This window comes from Pavona decussata, unplaced genomic scaffold (genome assembly GCF_977016875.1).
Source record: "Pavona decussata unplaced genomic scaffold, jaPavDecu1.1 SCAFFOLD_91, whole genome shotgun sequence".
NCBI classification, from domain to species: domain Eukaryota; kingdom Metazoa; phylum Cnidaria; class Anthozoa; order Scleractinia; family Agariciidae; genus Pavona; species Pavona decussata.
In genome coordinates this window covers 1905644-1921480 of record NW_028145508.1, presented here as the reverse complement: position 1 = coordinate 1921480, position 15837 = coordinate 1905644, and the positions used below count along the sequence as shown (strand labels likewise).

The window sequence follows — 15837 nt, the reverse complement described above, 5'->3', positions numbered from 1 at the left end:
ATATCGTCTGCGAAACGAAATCGGACAGGCCTGTAGAAAACATTGCCTAAAATCTATCTGCATTACCTTTTACAAGAAAAGCGTAATATTTGGAAGAATGCGAACAAGCTTCCATCGCGCCTAAGACAAAGACTCGATTATGTCAGGAACACACTTACTCCCACCACCACCTCCCATGCCTTCATATTGTGCTTGAACGTGCAGCACGAACGCGATGAAAACAAATCCCGCAGATAGTACGGTGAACGCCATGCTTTCGGCCGCCTGAAAAGGTATTTAAGGCGCAAAATGCTAGCAGCACTCTACACCAACAAATGGACGTGTTTCTGTTCAGCCTTTTGAGCGCTCCAGTGGTATGCCTTGTAGCCTGCGAACTGCGGACGTATTTCCGAGGTACGTCAACAGCAGACGTATTTCCGAGGTACGACCGGAAATACGTCTGCTATTCGCAGGCTGTATGTCTTGCGGGTTACGCGTGAAATACAGATTTGGTATCAGATGTCTGTTGTTTAACCAATGAATACAGCGGAGTTCTCACACCGCTGGGAATTTGATAATAAACAGGCAGTAGTCCATGCAAGGCTCTGTCACAAACGCCGTGTGTGGGGAGGAGGTAATACGAGTCCCCTAAAAACGGCTGCGTGGGAGGCTAGGAAAATCACGGATAAAGAAATTTCTGGCAAGTCTCACCTGGCACGAAACCGCAGACAGGATCCTTAAAATAAAGGATTTGTTAAATTTTCTTACAGTTGCACGATATTATTGTCGATTCACTCAATACATGAAGTCATTTCTTTTGCAAATTTTGCCGATTTTTTTCTGGCAAGTAATTTATTTCAAAATGTGAAACCAGCTTCGGAATGAGCATGCAACACAACTTACAATGGAGTATTGTTTTTTTGTAGTCACGACACATCACGAAAATTCATCATTACACGTTGGAACTCCTAAAATTGTTGCATTTCGCCTCATAAAACGATTCTTATCAAAGCAATATCTGTTATTTCTACAACAGACAATCTGCCTGTCATGAAATAACGACACATTTTGAAGTATAAACTAAAGAGAACACTATTAAACGGTCGGTCAATTTATCCGCAAACAAACAGAAATATCTATCACTCTGTTTTTTTTTTATATATAAGAACGTCTAATTTGGAGCTGAGGCTGAACGTTCTTATATTTTTTTGCGATTTGAGGATGAAAACGTTCTTAAGATGTTCTTAAATTACATACACACTACATGTATTTCAGTAAACTCAATGCGGACGTGACCAGGAAACATATCAAAGTGACAAACCGAGATGTGCGTCAAACATGCCCTCACGTATTTTGGTTAATTTACATTTGTTACCTTGATTTTATACACAGATCAGCAACATGAAAACGTTCTTAATCGACTCTCAGCCTGCTTAATGTTCTTAATACGTTCTTAAAATTTTGGTTAATCTCAGACTCGACGTTCTTATAAAAAAAGGTTCTTATAAAAAAAACAGTGTACCGCTACTCTGCAGAAAAGCATTTTAAGCCGCAATTATTAAATTAACCGATAAACTGCAAGAATAACGAGATTTCCTTCATTAAACACGTATTATTCAGAGGGGATCGATATGCTACCTTCTTATGGAGAAATAAAATCCCTTAACCTTCGCTGAATCAGAATGCGTAAACATATTGATGTTGACGAATTCCACGATATGTGCACACGAGATACCGTCTGCGAAACGAAATCGGACAGGCCTGTAGAAAACCTTGCCTAAAATCTATCTGCATTACCTTCTACAAGAAAAGGGTAATATTTGGAAGAATGCGAACAAGCTTCCATCGCGCCTAAGACAAAGACTCGATTATGTCAGGAACACACTTACTCTCACCACCACCTCCCATTCCTCCATGTTGTGCTTGAACGTGGAGCAGGAACGCGATGAAAACAAATCCCGCAGATAGTACGGTGAACGCCATGCTTTCGGCCGCTTGAAAAGGTATTTAAAGGCGCAAAATGCTAGCAGCACTCTACACCGACAAATGGACGTGTTTCTGTTCAGCGTTTTGAGCGCTCCAGTGATATGCCTTGCAGTGACGCGTGAAATAATACAGATTTGGTATCAGATGTCTGTTGTTTAACCAATGAATACAGTGGAGTTCTCAAACAGCTGGAAATTTGATAATAAACAGTAGGGTCATACATAATACTATATCTGGAGCACCAGGCATAATGCTGGCATAATACCAATGTATTTTGCCGCATAATGCTGTTGTTTCTGTAAACTGTGAAAAATGTATGCAAATTTTTTTTAGCAACTCCAGCTAGAATGTACAAAGTTGAAAAAAGCGGGAATATTTTAGGAAGGATACCTTAGTCCAGAAAACTCAGACCTCAGACCTCAGACCTAGAAAACTCAGACCCCCCAATTCTGGAAAACTCAGACCCCCTTCAAACTAGGAATCTCAGAAAACATGAGAAAAAGAAATAAACATGGTTGGAAATTAGAATACATTTTCATTGCGGTGAAATATTATACGCTATATTTGTACAGTGTCTGCCTTTTATTATTGCGCGATAACGGGAAAGATAACAACACTGTTTTCTGTTTCGTCTCATGACACGAATTTGCTCTTTATGAGAATACAGCTAATTACGCGGGATGCCCTGAAGGGGCATACCGTGTCTAAAAACGGGTCGATTTCTTTTTTTTCTTCCTCGTAGTCACAAATCGGTACATTAATTTATTACGCGGGATGCCCTGAGGGGGCATACCGTGTCTTAAAACGGGTCGATTTCTTTTTTTTTTTCTTCGTCGTATACACAAATCGGTACATTAATTTATTCATTAAACTCTCCCCTCTCCTACTCGGGATGTATTGTTTTGATTGTCTTCAACAAAAGCAGGCCAATCAAAATCCATTCTTGTCGCTTATATTGCGAGGGAGGGGACCCACTCACCCCTACCTGTGTGACGTCAATGCATCATTTGATATATTTATTAAAGACGGATTAAGTCGCGCCATATTGTTTTAACATGTTCTGGACTCAAGTGTGCCGTTTTCAAAGAGAAATTTCACCATTTTGAAGCTGTAAATCGAAAGAATAACTTCTAAGAAGCACCCGACACGTAAAACGATGGAAATTGGTGAGTTCTTAGTGAAGGAATCGCGCTTTGTTTGACAGTCTTAGACCACGACGCGAGACTGAAAAGAGGTCATTGAGAAGCTTACGTTATCGTAATGGAATTCCACAAATTTCCGCTGATAGTCTGAGTCGCGTAACACACGGAAAACAACGTAACGCGATCGTCGTGACTCAAACTATTCCATTAGCAAGGATAGTTTTATCAATCGGCGAAGCATACAGTTGGAATAAATGAATCAGCCCCAGCATCTCGCGTAATGCCAGTATAGCAGGCATCTTGTTCATTAAACTCTCCCCTCTCCTACTCGGGATGTATTGTTCTGATTGTCTTCAACAAAAGCAGGCCAATCAAAATCCATTCTTGTCGCTTATATCGCGAGGGAGGGGACCCACTCACCCCTACCTGTGTGACGTCAATGCATCATTTGATATATTTATTAAAGACGGATTAAGTCGCGCCATATTGTTTTAACATGTTATGGACTCAAGTGTGCCGTTTTCAAAGGGAAATTTCACAATTTTGAAGCGGTAAATCGAAAGAATAACTTCTAAGAAGCACCCGACACGTAAAACGGTGGAAATTAGTGAGTTCTTAGTGAAGGAATCGTGCTTTGTTTGACAGTCTTAGGCCACGACGCGAGATAGAAAAGAGGTCATTGAGAAGCTTACGTTATCGTAATGGATTTTGACAAATTTCCGCTGATAGTCTGAGTCGCGTAACACACGGAAAACAACGTAACGCGATCGTCGTGACTCAAACTATTCCATTAGCAAGGATAGTTTTATCAATCGGCGAAGCATACAGTTGGAATAAATGAATCAGCCCCAGCATCACGCGTTATGCCAGTATAGCAGGCGTCTTGTTAATAAAGCATCAGCTTTCTGACAAATGACGTTGACATAAAACGCTGGCTTATATAGTTCTTGAATAAATAAATTTTCCTTGATTTTACAGTGATAATCACTTTTGCTCGACGCTAAAATATCGAAATGATCCCACTTCGTATTAATATATATTATGTCCGGTGGTTTTGACATGGTCAGCAATGGCTGACGTGCTGTCAATTTTAGCGAGGGCCTTGAAGTGTTCCGTTTTCCTGTCATGAAGCCATGAAGTCGGCGCTTTGTATTACCGATTTAAAAATCATTGCAGTCCCAACAACCGGCTTTGTAAATGATTCTAGATTGTTGAGAACGATTCAAGCGGTCCTTGTAAGGAAAGAAAGATTTGATCCGGTGAGTGTTTTGAAAAGGTTGACAAAAGAAAAAGAGTAGAACTTATATACACAGGATTTCAGGCGTTTAGAGATTTGGTTGCTCTGTAGACCTAAATAAGTTAAATAACATGCGCAAGTGTATTATGTTTATCACTGCTGTTTGTATTTTATTTCTGATCAAGCTACGACGGCCCAAGGTTCGTTTTTCGAAAATGCTCATAACTAATGTCTGGGTCAATTCCAAAAGCGATCATCCCCTCCCCCGGGCAAACCCCCGGGCATTTGACTTTTTTAAAAATGCCTGATCAAATTCCCCTCTATATGGGCCGATTTCTAGGTCAAATGCCCCACTGGTTGGGGCTGAAAAGTCATCGTGTTGGGTTTTTTTTTATTCGCTAGCTCTGTTTACTTAAAAATCAACGAAATTCATACATTAATAAATTAAAAACAATTTATTATTAAAGATAATGCATAACATCACATATGAAACTCAACTAACAGAGAGTTTAACGATATATGTACCGATACTCGCTTTTCTTTTATATTCAATGTACATGAAGTTTGCTAATACGTGTGATAACAAGAACAATGATAAAAAACACTATATAATGAAACCTAGACATGCCAACAAGTCGAGCTTCGAACGCCGAGAAAAGGGAGAACGAAGCTTGAGGGAACTTGGACATACCACTGAAAATGAGAAGCGAAGGGCAATATGTAACCCCGCTATGCCAAAAACAATCTCAGATTTATTTGTTGGAACGCTTCTCTATGGTAGTATTAAATGGCTTACTACATTAAAAACTGTTTGACGCAAAATATACGCGTAAATTCTGGCTGTGAATAAAGCATTCCGACAATTTATGCGACCGCTGACCAGCATTTTTTCGACGGGTCAAATGCCCGATGGGTCGGGTTTCTATTCGCGTCAAATGCTCCACTATGTGGAGCCGAACAGGGGTCAAATGCCCGGGGGTTGCCCGGGGGGGGGGGGATGATCGCGCTTGGAATTGACTGATACATAATCTACATAATTTAAAAATGGCCTTTTTTTCTGGAATTCTAACAATTTGCAACGAAAATCTATCTATGCCAAAACCCTCTCTATCAGTGCCCCTAACTAACATATCCAGAAAATGTCCTCTTGTTTATAGACCCTACGCAAAAATGTCTGACAATAATATTCTTTTGTCTACATTTAAATTGGTCTCACTAGCCTCGTTCAAGGTGAAGTATTGTTTGTTTTTTGGACTCAAGAACAAAGGCTAAGTACAAAGCACGGCCAATTACCCTAAGCCACAGGGGGCGTCCCCTGCGGGTTAGGGGGAGGAGACGGCTGACATTTCAGACTAAGAATCCATGTTTAAATTTTATTTGGAGCAAATTGCATTCTAAATTAAATAGTTTGTAAAAGAAAATTCAAAGTTAAACAGTTCATGGAAAGCACAGAAAGTCAGAACATTTTTGTGCGAAAAGAATAAAATACTACAGCTTTAGTCCTCGGAGAAAAAAATAATACGAAGATGTTCAATGGCCTAAAGTCAACCGCTAAGATTAATCACCAACTTCAAAAGTTATCCGATTTTAGAAGCAGGAAAACGCATATGTTTGAGCGCTACAGCTATTGCTATGAAACAGCAATTTCTACTTTTCTTCTGTTCCAAATCTGGCAATAGAGCGGTTTTCAATTGAGTGTCGAAAGTAAAATTTCCCATTTGCTTTGGTTTTGCATTCCTGCGCTCTGTGACAAAACTCGCGCCACTTTCTCAACCAATGGGAATCCAAACCTAGCCAATCGTGTTTTCGCCGCACGTGTTTTCCCGCGATTTGCGCCAGTTACATGTATTTGCTTCGAATTCTGATTGGCTCGTTGTGCTTCGAATTCTGATTGGCTCGTTGCGTTGTTTAGATCTGTGCGATTGACCAGCGTAATTACTTGTTTTCGACACTCAATTGGAAACCGCTCTATATGGCAAATACGTCTGAAACACCCCCAAAATACAAAGATATCAATGCCTGGAAAATGACCGATTGTTTCTCTTCCACCTTAACGCCCTAACAGGTTAATTTCAAGGTATTATTACCAGGAGTTAATGCGAAAGTTAGGGGGTGTTTACATGACACCGGCGCGACCTTCATTCCGGTACAAGTTCATTCCAGTTCCCTCCTGTGGCTCTGTAATTCGTTTACATGATATCAGCATAAAATCTTGTACCGAAGCGAGTCATACCGGTGCGAGTTCACCCCGGTAACCGCACTGGGGCGAGATTTTCATTCCGGTACGAAAACTCGTTCCGATGTCATGTAAACGCGGTATGGCCGTTCGCTGCAGCCTGAAATCACTCTCCCGGAAGTCTGGAACGGATAGCGCATGCGCAGTCTTCGATATTCAATTCAATATGGGACCAAAAGCACGTCGGTCGACAAAAAGTATCCATTCATGTAAACACTGTATGAAATCACAATGTCATACCGATATCAAACTCGCACCGGTGCGAGTTTCCACTTGTAAACACCCCCTTAGTGCTGGCATTAGTGTTGGAAGAAACTACAGACAATACAATACGAAATGAGCTAAAGTACAGTAATATTCTCCACCCACAAAAACATTCCCGAATTCACGACAGAGGAAATTGATTTTTCATCTGAAAAGAAAAAAATTGGACGGATGTAGCTGCGCCAGAAAGCGTCCAGTCGTGTTTTGAACTTTCCATACATTTCCCTGTATTTTTTTCCCGCGAGCTATTTTTAGAGCAGTTCACGGCTGGTTCGCTAACAGACAAATGTATGGAAAGTTCAAAACACGACTGGACGCTTTCTGGCACAGCTACATCCCTAAAAATTTTTTTCTTAAAATCCTTTTCCTAGTGCCAAAAGTTTCCAATTGATGAATTTTTCAGAAGCGATGTTTTATGAAAATTATTTGACATCGGATTTCCATACACACACTGTTATTTCGAGCCTGTTTGCCTACTCGTCAAAATGGCGTCGAAAACCGTGATAAGGCCTATTCTCGATCGCTTTTGTCCGGTACAAGATCAACTAGAACAGCAATTTTTGAAATGTCGATTTTAGTCAACTTCTGGAGGTTGTCCTTTTTCCCGGGAGTTTGGAAATATTGGGAATTTTCTGTTCCATTGGCGGTTTCATTTCGATCAGACACTCGGCGCAACCTGGCGCTTAGCTACTCTGGCGGTGCTTGGCGTATTTTAGAAATATACTCTTTCTCGGCTAATTCACCTCTGATAATTTAAAATTCTTTTTACAAGCTGTTTGCGATAATAACGAAGGAAACATTACGGGTGCTTTCCATTCACCCAAAATTTTCGGTTTGAATTTTCGGAAATTTCGGTCTCGAATGGAAGAGAACGGGCTTATTTTCGGTAGTCACGTGGTCAGTTTTTGCCTCAGTCTTCTTGACGTCGCTTGTCGCATGAGTTCAAACACTCCGACTGGAAGCTTTTGAATGGAACACGAAAATTTTCAAAAATACCGAAATTTCCACTTTTCGGGAACACTGAAAAGGTTGTCCTAAATTTTTGAAAATCTTTTCCGGAAAAGATCCTGTTCCATTCGGTTCCCAGCCGAAATTTTTGAAAATTTCGTCGAATGGAAAGCGCCCTACATCTCCCATTGATCAGTCTCCGTATGAAGCGAAAACAAAGAAGAAATACGCTTAATGTACGAAATCTCGCAATCTCGTCGATAAATACAGCTGATGGAAAGTTCCGTGCCCTAACATGAACTCACAATTCTACCGATTCCTTGGAAGAACAGACTCATTGGCCCTATTGGCCCATTGAAGTGGAAAGTACCGTTTTATTTCACAAACGGAAATTCCTGAAACCCTAATCGCAAAGTCTGGCTGAATCGAGATGTAAATCTACTGTAACTCGGTCAGATGTCTTTCTATGTGCAATTTTAACTGACGTCATCACAAGCGTGAATATCCCGGATAATAAAATATCAACCAACTGCGCATGCTTCGATCTTGCATCCGATAAATTTTGGATTTTTTCTGCCGATGTAAAGAATAGTGTGCTGCATCGCTAACGCTCGCCAGCAATAAAGAATGAAGAAACTCAAAGCATGGTGAGAACACACCACAATCCGCCAACTCACCAACAACGACGTCACTTTTGTTTTGTTCGACAATCAGCCGAACGAATCCGACTGTGCTTTGAAAATGGAGGGCTATAAATTGCACTTTTCAACTTTTAGTTCTCTGCTACTTTAATTCCTATTAGTCTCATACTTTATACTTTAGGACATGCTTGTTTAGTCTTTCATCAAAACGGCCTACTAAAAGAAATTACAAGATAGGAGGCAGGTCGAGGCACGAAAAGTTTCCTGGTTCTAGTTTTCGCGATTCTTCAGTGCAACAATTATTCACGAACTGCAAAAAGACAAAGTTCCCACGAAAACTTGTTTCCATAACATTAACTTCACCACTAACGTATCCTGGAACTCCATTTGATTGAAATCAGCATCACCATTCGATACTTATTTAGAGGTCTCTTTCCTTTAATGACACTGCTGGCTTCAAAGGAACGCGCGAAGTAGAAACGTAAGAGAAAGAGCTCGTTTGGTTTGTGTCTGTTTGCAGCTTACCCCGCTTTGGTTCACGTCACATTTAAATTTTCGTTTCTAACTCCATCGAATCTCCCTGTGAGAGCTCCTCTAAAAAGCGATCACTTTTACGGAAAATTACAAAACGTATCCCGGTCAAATCAATAAATAGAACTCCTCGTAAGTGAAAACATTGCCAATAACTGAATGCTTATTTTCTACTATAAACGAATACGGTGACCTGTCTTCTTACCGTTCATTTTCACTTTGTAATTAGAAATATTTTGGGTGAAAACTGTTCTATAGCGTCCTTCACTGCCAGGAGATTTATCTTTAATTGCAGCTTATGCTTCATACATTGTATTTATAAACGTGTTTTGAAGTTCTGCTTTATCTACTGATATGATTCCCGAACCCACCAGTCATGCCAAAAACTGATCAATAGACTCATATTTGGAATATTGTGCACCAGCACCGGCAATTAAGTGGTACCTTGAGTGGAACGTGGCTTTTTCATGAGCACGGTGATCTGCTCTTTATATTACTTTTTTGGAAATAACAGATGCTAGTAAACAATCAGTAAAATTTTGAGGAAATGTTTTTGGCAACTTCTATTTCGAGGGAATTACCTTAACGGCCGACAGGTTGAGTGGTTGTGATGAAAAAAATAGTTCTTTGTCGAAGACATCATTATGTGCAAATCGCAAAAATTAGTTCCACATATCACAAAAGAACCAAACTGGGCAAAAATTAATGCCATACAATAAATGTTTTCTATACGCGGATACTGTAAGTACAACGTATTGAACTGAAAAGACATTCGCAAACTATTTCTTCCTTTTCATAAGTTCTGTATTTTAGTTGCTGCTCTCGAGAGGAAATGTGGTTAACCACATCCAACGATATCTCATTTTAAAAAAATGATTAACCATATTTAACAAGATCTGTTTCCTCTCATCTTAGAGATGAATCTATCAGGAAACCAGAAATTAAACAAAGCAAGTTTCCCTTTTTTTCCAATAACTTGAAATTTATTTTACAAGCTCAGTTCTGTAAATTTGGTGCTACAGAAAAGCGGCACAATCAGCTCGTTTAAATATTCTTCTGCCTGCTAAGAAGTAAATTATAATAAATTCCTCTCCTTTTTTCTGCTTTCGAAAAATTCCTTGAGAAATGACACCGACCTCCGACAAAATAAACGGACATTTTATTTAAATCAGAAACGTACAAAAATGTAATATATCCCAGTAGTAACACTGACAACTGTTTTTTTTTTTGTCTCCATATTAACCGAAGGGCAACCAAAACTTTAAATTCAGTGTCAACAAAAGCCTAATCGACAGTCAAATGCTACAAGAGGCATGCATCCGTAACTTTAATTTGAAGTAGTTTTTTCTTGAAACTGATAATTTGGCCTAACTGCAGTAAGTATGGTGTACTTCATACTGAACAAAAAAAAAAGAAAAACAGAAAAATGTTTGTACTTACCCGAATTAGCCGGCGCTGGAGTCACAGAGCTTGAACATTCTTGTGCTTTCCGTTCTTCATTTGGCGTGTGCTTTTTTTAACTTCTCCCAGTTAATGACCTGAACGAATACAAATAAACAAATTCAGTGATTTCTTAACCAAACAGAATTATTACAGATTAGAAACAGAGAAGGGTATGAGCCATTCCTTAAACTTAATTTCGAGTGCTTGCAAGAAGGCAAATAAACGTCAATAGTCAATAGTATGTAGTCGCAACAGCGGTACCGAGACAGAAATAAATGATTGAATCACAATCAAATGACGAATAGCAAGCAAAAAGCAAACTAAATCATTGCGAGATCAAACAAATCTCACCTTCTTAAAATCGACATTTGACCAAACTTTGCCTTGTCATGTCGAGCTTCATCCATCACTCAGTCTATCGATTCGGTTTCATAATCAACTGAAGCAACTGACTGAAGAGAATAAAAAAATAAACCAGTATTAGTTACGTGCACTCTGATCTGGAGTGAAATGTTGCTCATCAGCAATGACAATTTTGACAGGGTGTGCGAAGGATGCGAGTTGCGAGTTGTAAACATGGGAAATCAACTGAAGATATTTGTAATCCTAGCCAAGATAACATATATGTTAGGGAACGCAAAGGCGTAAAAGCGAACATTTCGGAGTAAAAGCAATAGTTGTACCCTAATCTGGGTGCAACTTGACACGTCTGCTGAAATGACTGTTAAGTGAAAATCCAGCGATTGGGGCGACAATTCTAGCCGACGTGGGTCAATGCCAGAGTAAAGCTCAAAGTTAGGAGAAGTGATAATTCAACGAGGAACGTACCTGCAGGACTTCTTATCTCTGAAGAGGTATACGTCATTAAGCCAAGAACTTGAACTTACTGTTGCTCAGTAAATCAGACGGCTAGCCATGTACTTTTATACTGATAAAAATTCCACTTATGTCCAGGATCGACCTTGTTAGCAAGAATTTGCTAGCAAATTAGTTTCGCAATTGTCGCAAAGAAAACGGCTATTAGAAAAGTATAGAAGAAATAGCAAAAATCGCAAAAGTAACAAGACATTTTCTTGCCATGAGAAAAGACTGAGTAACAAATATAGCAAAAATCGCAATAATAACAAATGTAACAAGATTCAACACTTAGAAGAACATGAAGGATAGAAGGGCCCCGAAATGTCCGTAAATATCGCAAACATCGCAAAAATAACAAGGATTTTTTCTTGCTAGCAAAAAGCATTCATTACAAATATCGCAAAAATCGCAAGAATAACAAATGTAGCAAGATTCAAGACTAAGAAGAAGATGAAGGCAAGAAGGGGCCCGAAATGTCCGCAAATATCGCAAACATCGCAAAAATAACAAGGATTTTTTTCTTGCTAGCAAAAAGCGTTCATTACAAATATCGCAAAAATCGCAAGAATAACAAATGTCACAAGATTCAAGACTTAGGATAAGATGAAGGCAAGATAGGGCCCCGAAATGTCCGCAAATATCGCAAATATCGCAAAAGTAACAAGAATTTTTCTTGCTAGCAAAAACCATTTATTACAAATATCGCAAGAATCGCAAGAATAACAAATGTAACAAGATTCAAGACTTAGGATAAAATGAAGGCAAGATAGGGCCCCGAAATGTCCGCAAATATCGCAAATATCGCAAAAGTAACAAGGATTTTTCTTGCTAGCAAAATCCGTTCATTACAAATATCGCAAGAATCGCAAGAATAACAAATGTCACAAGATTCAAGACTTAGGATAAGATGAAGGCAAGATAGGGCCCCGAAATGTCCGCAAATATCGCAAATATCGCAAAAGTAACAAGAATTTTTCTTGCTAGCAAAAACCATTTATTACAAATATCGCAAGAATAACAAATGTAACAAGATTCAAGACTTAGGATAAAATGAAGGCAAGAAGGGCCCCGAAATGTCCGCAAATATCGCAAATATCGCAAAAGTAACAAGGATTTTTCTTGCTAGCAAAATCCGTTCATTACAAATATCGCAAGAATCGCAAGAATAACAAATGTTACAAGATTCAAGACTTAGGGGACGATGAAGGCAAGAAGGGCCCCGAAATGTCCGCAAATATCGCAAATATCGCAAAAGTAACAAGAATTTTTCTTGCTAGCAAAAACCCTTTATTACAAATATCGCAAGAATCGCAAGAATAACAAATGTAACAAGATTCAAGACTTAGGATAAGATGAAGGCAAGAAGGGCCCCGAAATGTCCGCAAATATCGCAAATATCGCAAAAGTAACAAGGATTTTTCTTGCTAGCAAAATCCGTTCATTACAAATATCGCAAGAATCGCAAGAATAACAAATGTAACAAGATTCAAGACTTAGGGGACGATGAAGGCAAGAAGGGCCCCGAAATGTCCGCAAATATCGCAAATATCGCAAAACAGGACAATCTAATTGAACAACAACCACCAAGTAAATATTATTAAGATGTGTATGCCCGTTCATTTATTTTAAATAACAATATCAGTTCAGACGTGAAGCTACCTTTAATTACGGTCAGTATCAAATACCGTAATATCAATCAGTGTATGCTTCGTTCGTAATTCCATCAACATGGAAATGAAAATGGGTCATCAGATCCACGCATTGTACATGTATGTTTCTGTCCAATACCCATGGTTTTAAAACAGGCATTGCCAGTAATCTGGTAATATTTATCTAGTTAAATTAAACTTATAGTTGAACAAAAAAACCACCAAGTGAATATTATTAATTACTGTCAGTAGCAAAATACCGTAATATCAATCAGTGTATGCTTCGTTCTTAATTCCATCAACATACAGCTACAATGCATTAAAAGGAGTTTCGCTCAGTATCAAATACCGTAATATCAATCAGTGTATGCTTCGTTCTTAATTCCATCAACATACAGCTACAATGCATTAAAAGGAGTTTCGCTCAGTATCAAATACCGTAATATCAATCAGTGTATGCTTCGTTCTTAATTCCATCAACATGGAAATGAAAATGGGTCATCAGATCCCCGCATTGTACATGTATGTTTCTGTCCAATACCCATGGTTTTAAAACAGGCATTGCCAGTAATCTGGTAATATTTATCTAGTTAAGTTAAACTTATAGTTGAACAAAAAAACCACCAAGTGAATATTATTAACTACTGTCAGTAGCAAAATACCGTAATATCAATCAGTGTATGCTTCGTTCTTAATTCCATCAACATACAGCTACAATGCATTAAAAGGAGTTTCGCTCTTGCGATTCTAGCGATATTTGTAATGAACGGTTTTAGCTAGCAAGGAAAATCCTTGTTACTTTTGCGATATTTGCGATATTTGCGGGGATTTCGGGGCCCCTCTTGCCTTCAAGTTCTTCTAAGTCTTGAATCTTGTTATATTTGTTATTCTTGCGATTCTTGCGATATTTGTAATGAACGATTTTAGCTAGCAAGGAAAATCCTTGTTACTTTTGCGATATTTGCGATATTTGCGGGGATTTCGGGGCCCCTCTTGCCTTCAAGTTCTTCTAAGTCTTGAATCTTGTTATATTTGTTATTCTTGCAATTTTTGCGATATTTGTAATGAACGATTTTAGCTAGCAAGGAAAATCCTTGTTACTTTTGCGATATTTGCGATATTTGCGGGGATTTCGGGGCCCCTCTTGCCTTCAAGTTCTTCTAAGTCTTGAATCTTGTTATATTTGTTATTCTTGCGATTCTTGCGATATTTGTAATGAACGGTTTTAGCTAGCAAGGAAAATCCTTGTTACTTTTGCGATATTTGCGATATTTGCGGGGATTTCGGGGCCCCTCTTGCCTTCAAGTTCTTCTAAGTCGTGAATCTTGTTATATTTGTTATTCTTGCGATTTTTGCGATATTTGTAATGAACGGTTTTAGCTAGCAAGGAAAATCCTTGTTACTTTTGCGATATTTGCGATATTTGCGGGGATTTCGGGGCCCCTCTTGCCTTCAAGTTCTTCTAAGTCTTGAATCTTGTTATATTTGTTATTCTTGCGATTTTTGCGATATTTGTAATGAACGATTTTAGCCAGCAAGGAAAATCCTTGTTACTTTTGCGATATTTGCGATATTTGCGGGGATTTCGGGGCCCCTCTTGCCTTCAAGTTCTTCTAAGTCTTGAATCTTGTTATATTTGTTATTCTTGCGATTTTTGCGATATTTGTAATGAACGATTTTAGCTAGCAAGGAAAATCCTTGTTACTTTTGCGATATTTGCGGGGATTTCGGGGCCCCTCTTGCCTTCAAGTTCTTCTAAGTCTTGAATCTTGTTATATTTGTTATTCTTGCGATTCTTGCGATATTTGTAATGAACGGTTTTAGCTAGCAAGGAAAATCCTTGTTACTTTTGCGATATTTGCGATATTTGCGGGGATTTCGGGGCCCCTCTTGCCTTCAAGTTCTTCTAAGTCGTGAATCTTGTTATATTTGTTATTCTTGCGATTTTTGCGATATTTGTAATGAACGGTTTTAGCTAGCAAGGAAAATCCTTGTTACTTTTGCGATATTTGCGATATTTGCGGGGATTTCGGGGCCCCTCTTGCCTTCAAGTTCTTCTAAGTCTTGAATCTTGTTATATTTGTTATTCTTGCGATTTTTGCGATATTTGTAATGAACGATTTTAGCTAGCAAGGAAAATCCTTGTTACTTTTGCGATATTTGCGGGGATTTCGGGGCCCCTCTTGCCTTCAAGTTCTTCTAAGTCTTGAATCTTGTTATATTTGTTATTCTTGCGATTCTTGCGATATTTGTAATGAACGGTTTTAGCTAGCAAGGAAAATCCTTGTTACTTTTGCGATATTTGCGATATTTGCGGGGATTTCGGGGTCCCTCTTGCCCCCAAGTTCTTCTAAGTCGTGAATCTTGTTATATTTGTTATTCTTGCGATTTTTGCGATATTTGTAATGAACGATTTTAGCTAGCAAGGAAAATCCTTGTTACTTTTGCGATATTTGCGATATTTGCGGGGATTTCGGGGCCCCTCTTGCCTTCAAGTTCTTCTAAGTCTTGAATCTTGTTATATTTGTTATTCTTGCGATTCTTGCGATATTTGTAATGAACGGTTTTAGCTAGCAAGGAAAATAATTGTTACTTTTGCGATATTTGCGATATTTGCGGGGATTTCGGGGCCCCTCTTGCCTTCAAGTTCTTCTAAGTCTTGAATCTTGTTATATTTGTTATTCTTGCGATTCTTGCGATATTTGTAATGAACGGTTTCAGCTAGCAAGGAAAATCCTTGTTACTTTTGCGATATTTGCGATATTTGCGGGGATTTCGGGGCCCCTCTTGCCTTCAAGTTCTTCTAAGTCTTGAATCTTGTTATATTTGTTATTCTTGCGATTCTTACGATATTTGTAATGAACGGTTTTAGCTAGCAAGGAAAATCCTTGTTACTTTTGCGATATTTGCGATATTTGCGGGG

The 15837-nt window shown here is 38.8% G+C and overlaps 1 protein-coding gene across 8 annotated transcripts in view; it reads right to left on the bottom strand.

The window, feature by feature from the left end:
• The window catches only part of LOC146474177 (uncharacterized), a 107613-nt gene extending 105528 nt beyond the window's left edge, over positions 1 to 2085 (bottom strand). For 4 of the 8 annotated variants that reach the window (XM_085117431.1, XM_085117434.1, XM_085117437.1 and 1 more), the window contains exon 1: positions 153 to 391. In XM_085117431.1, coding sequence (XP_084973557.1) covers positions 153 to 252 — 100 coding nt within the window. In that variant the 5' untranslated portion in view covers positions 253 to 391. Of the gene's footprint in view, positions 1 to 152; positions 392 to 1862 lie in introns of those variants that run through there. The other 4 variants (XM_085117432.1, XM_085117433.1, XM_085117436.1 and 1 more) reach the window with 4 other exon arrangements.
• Between the last annotated feature and the right edge of the window lie 13752 nt (positions 2086 to 15837).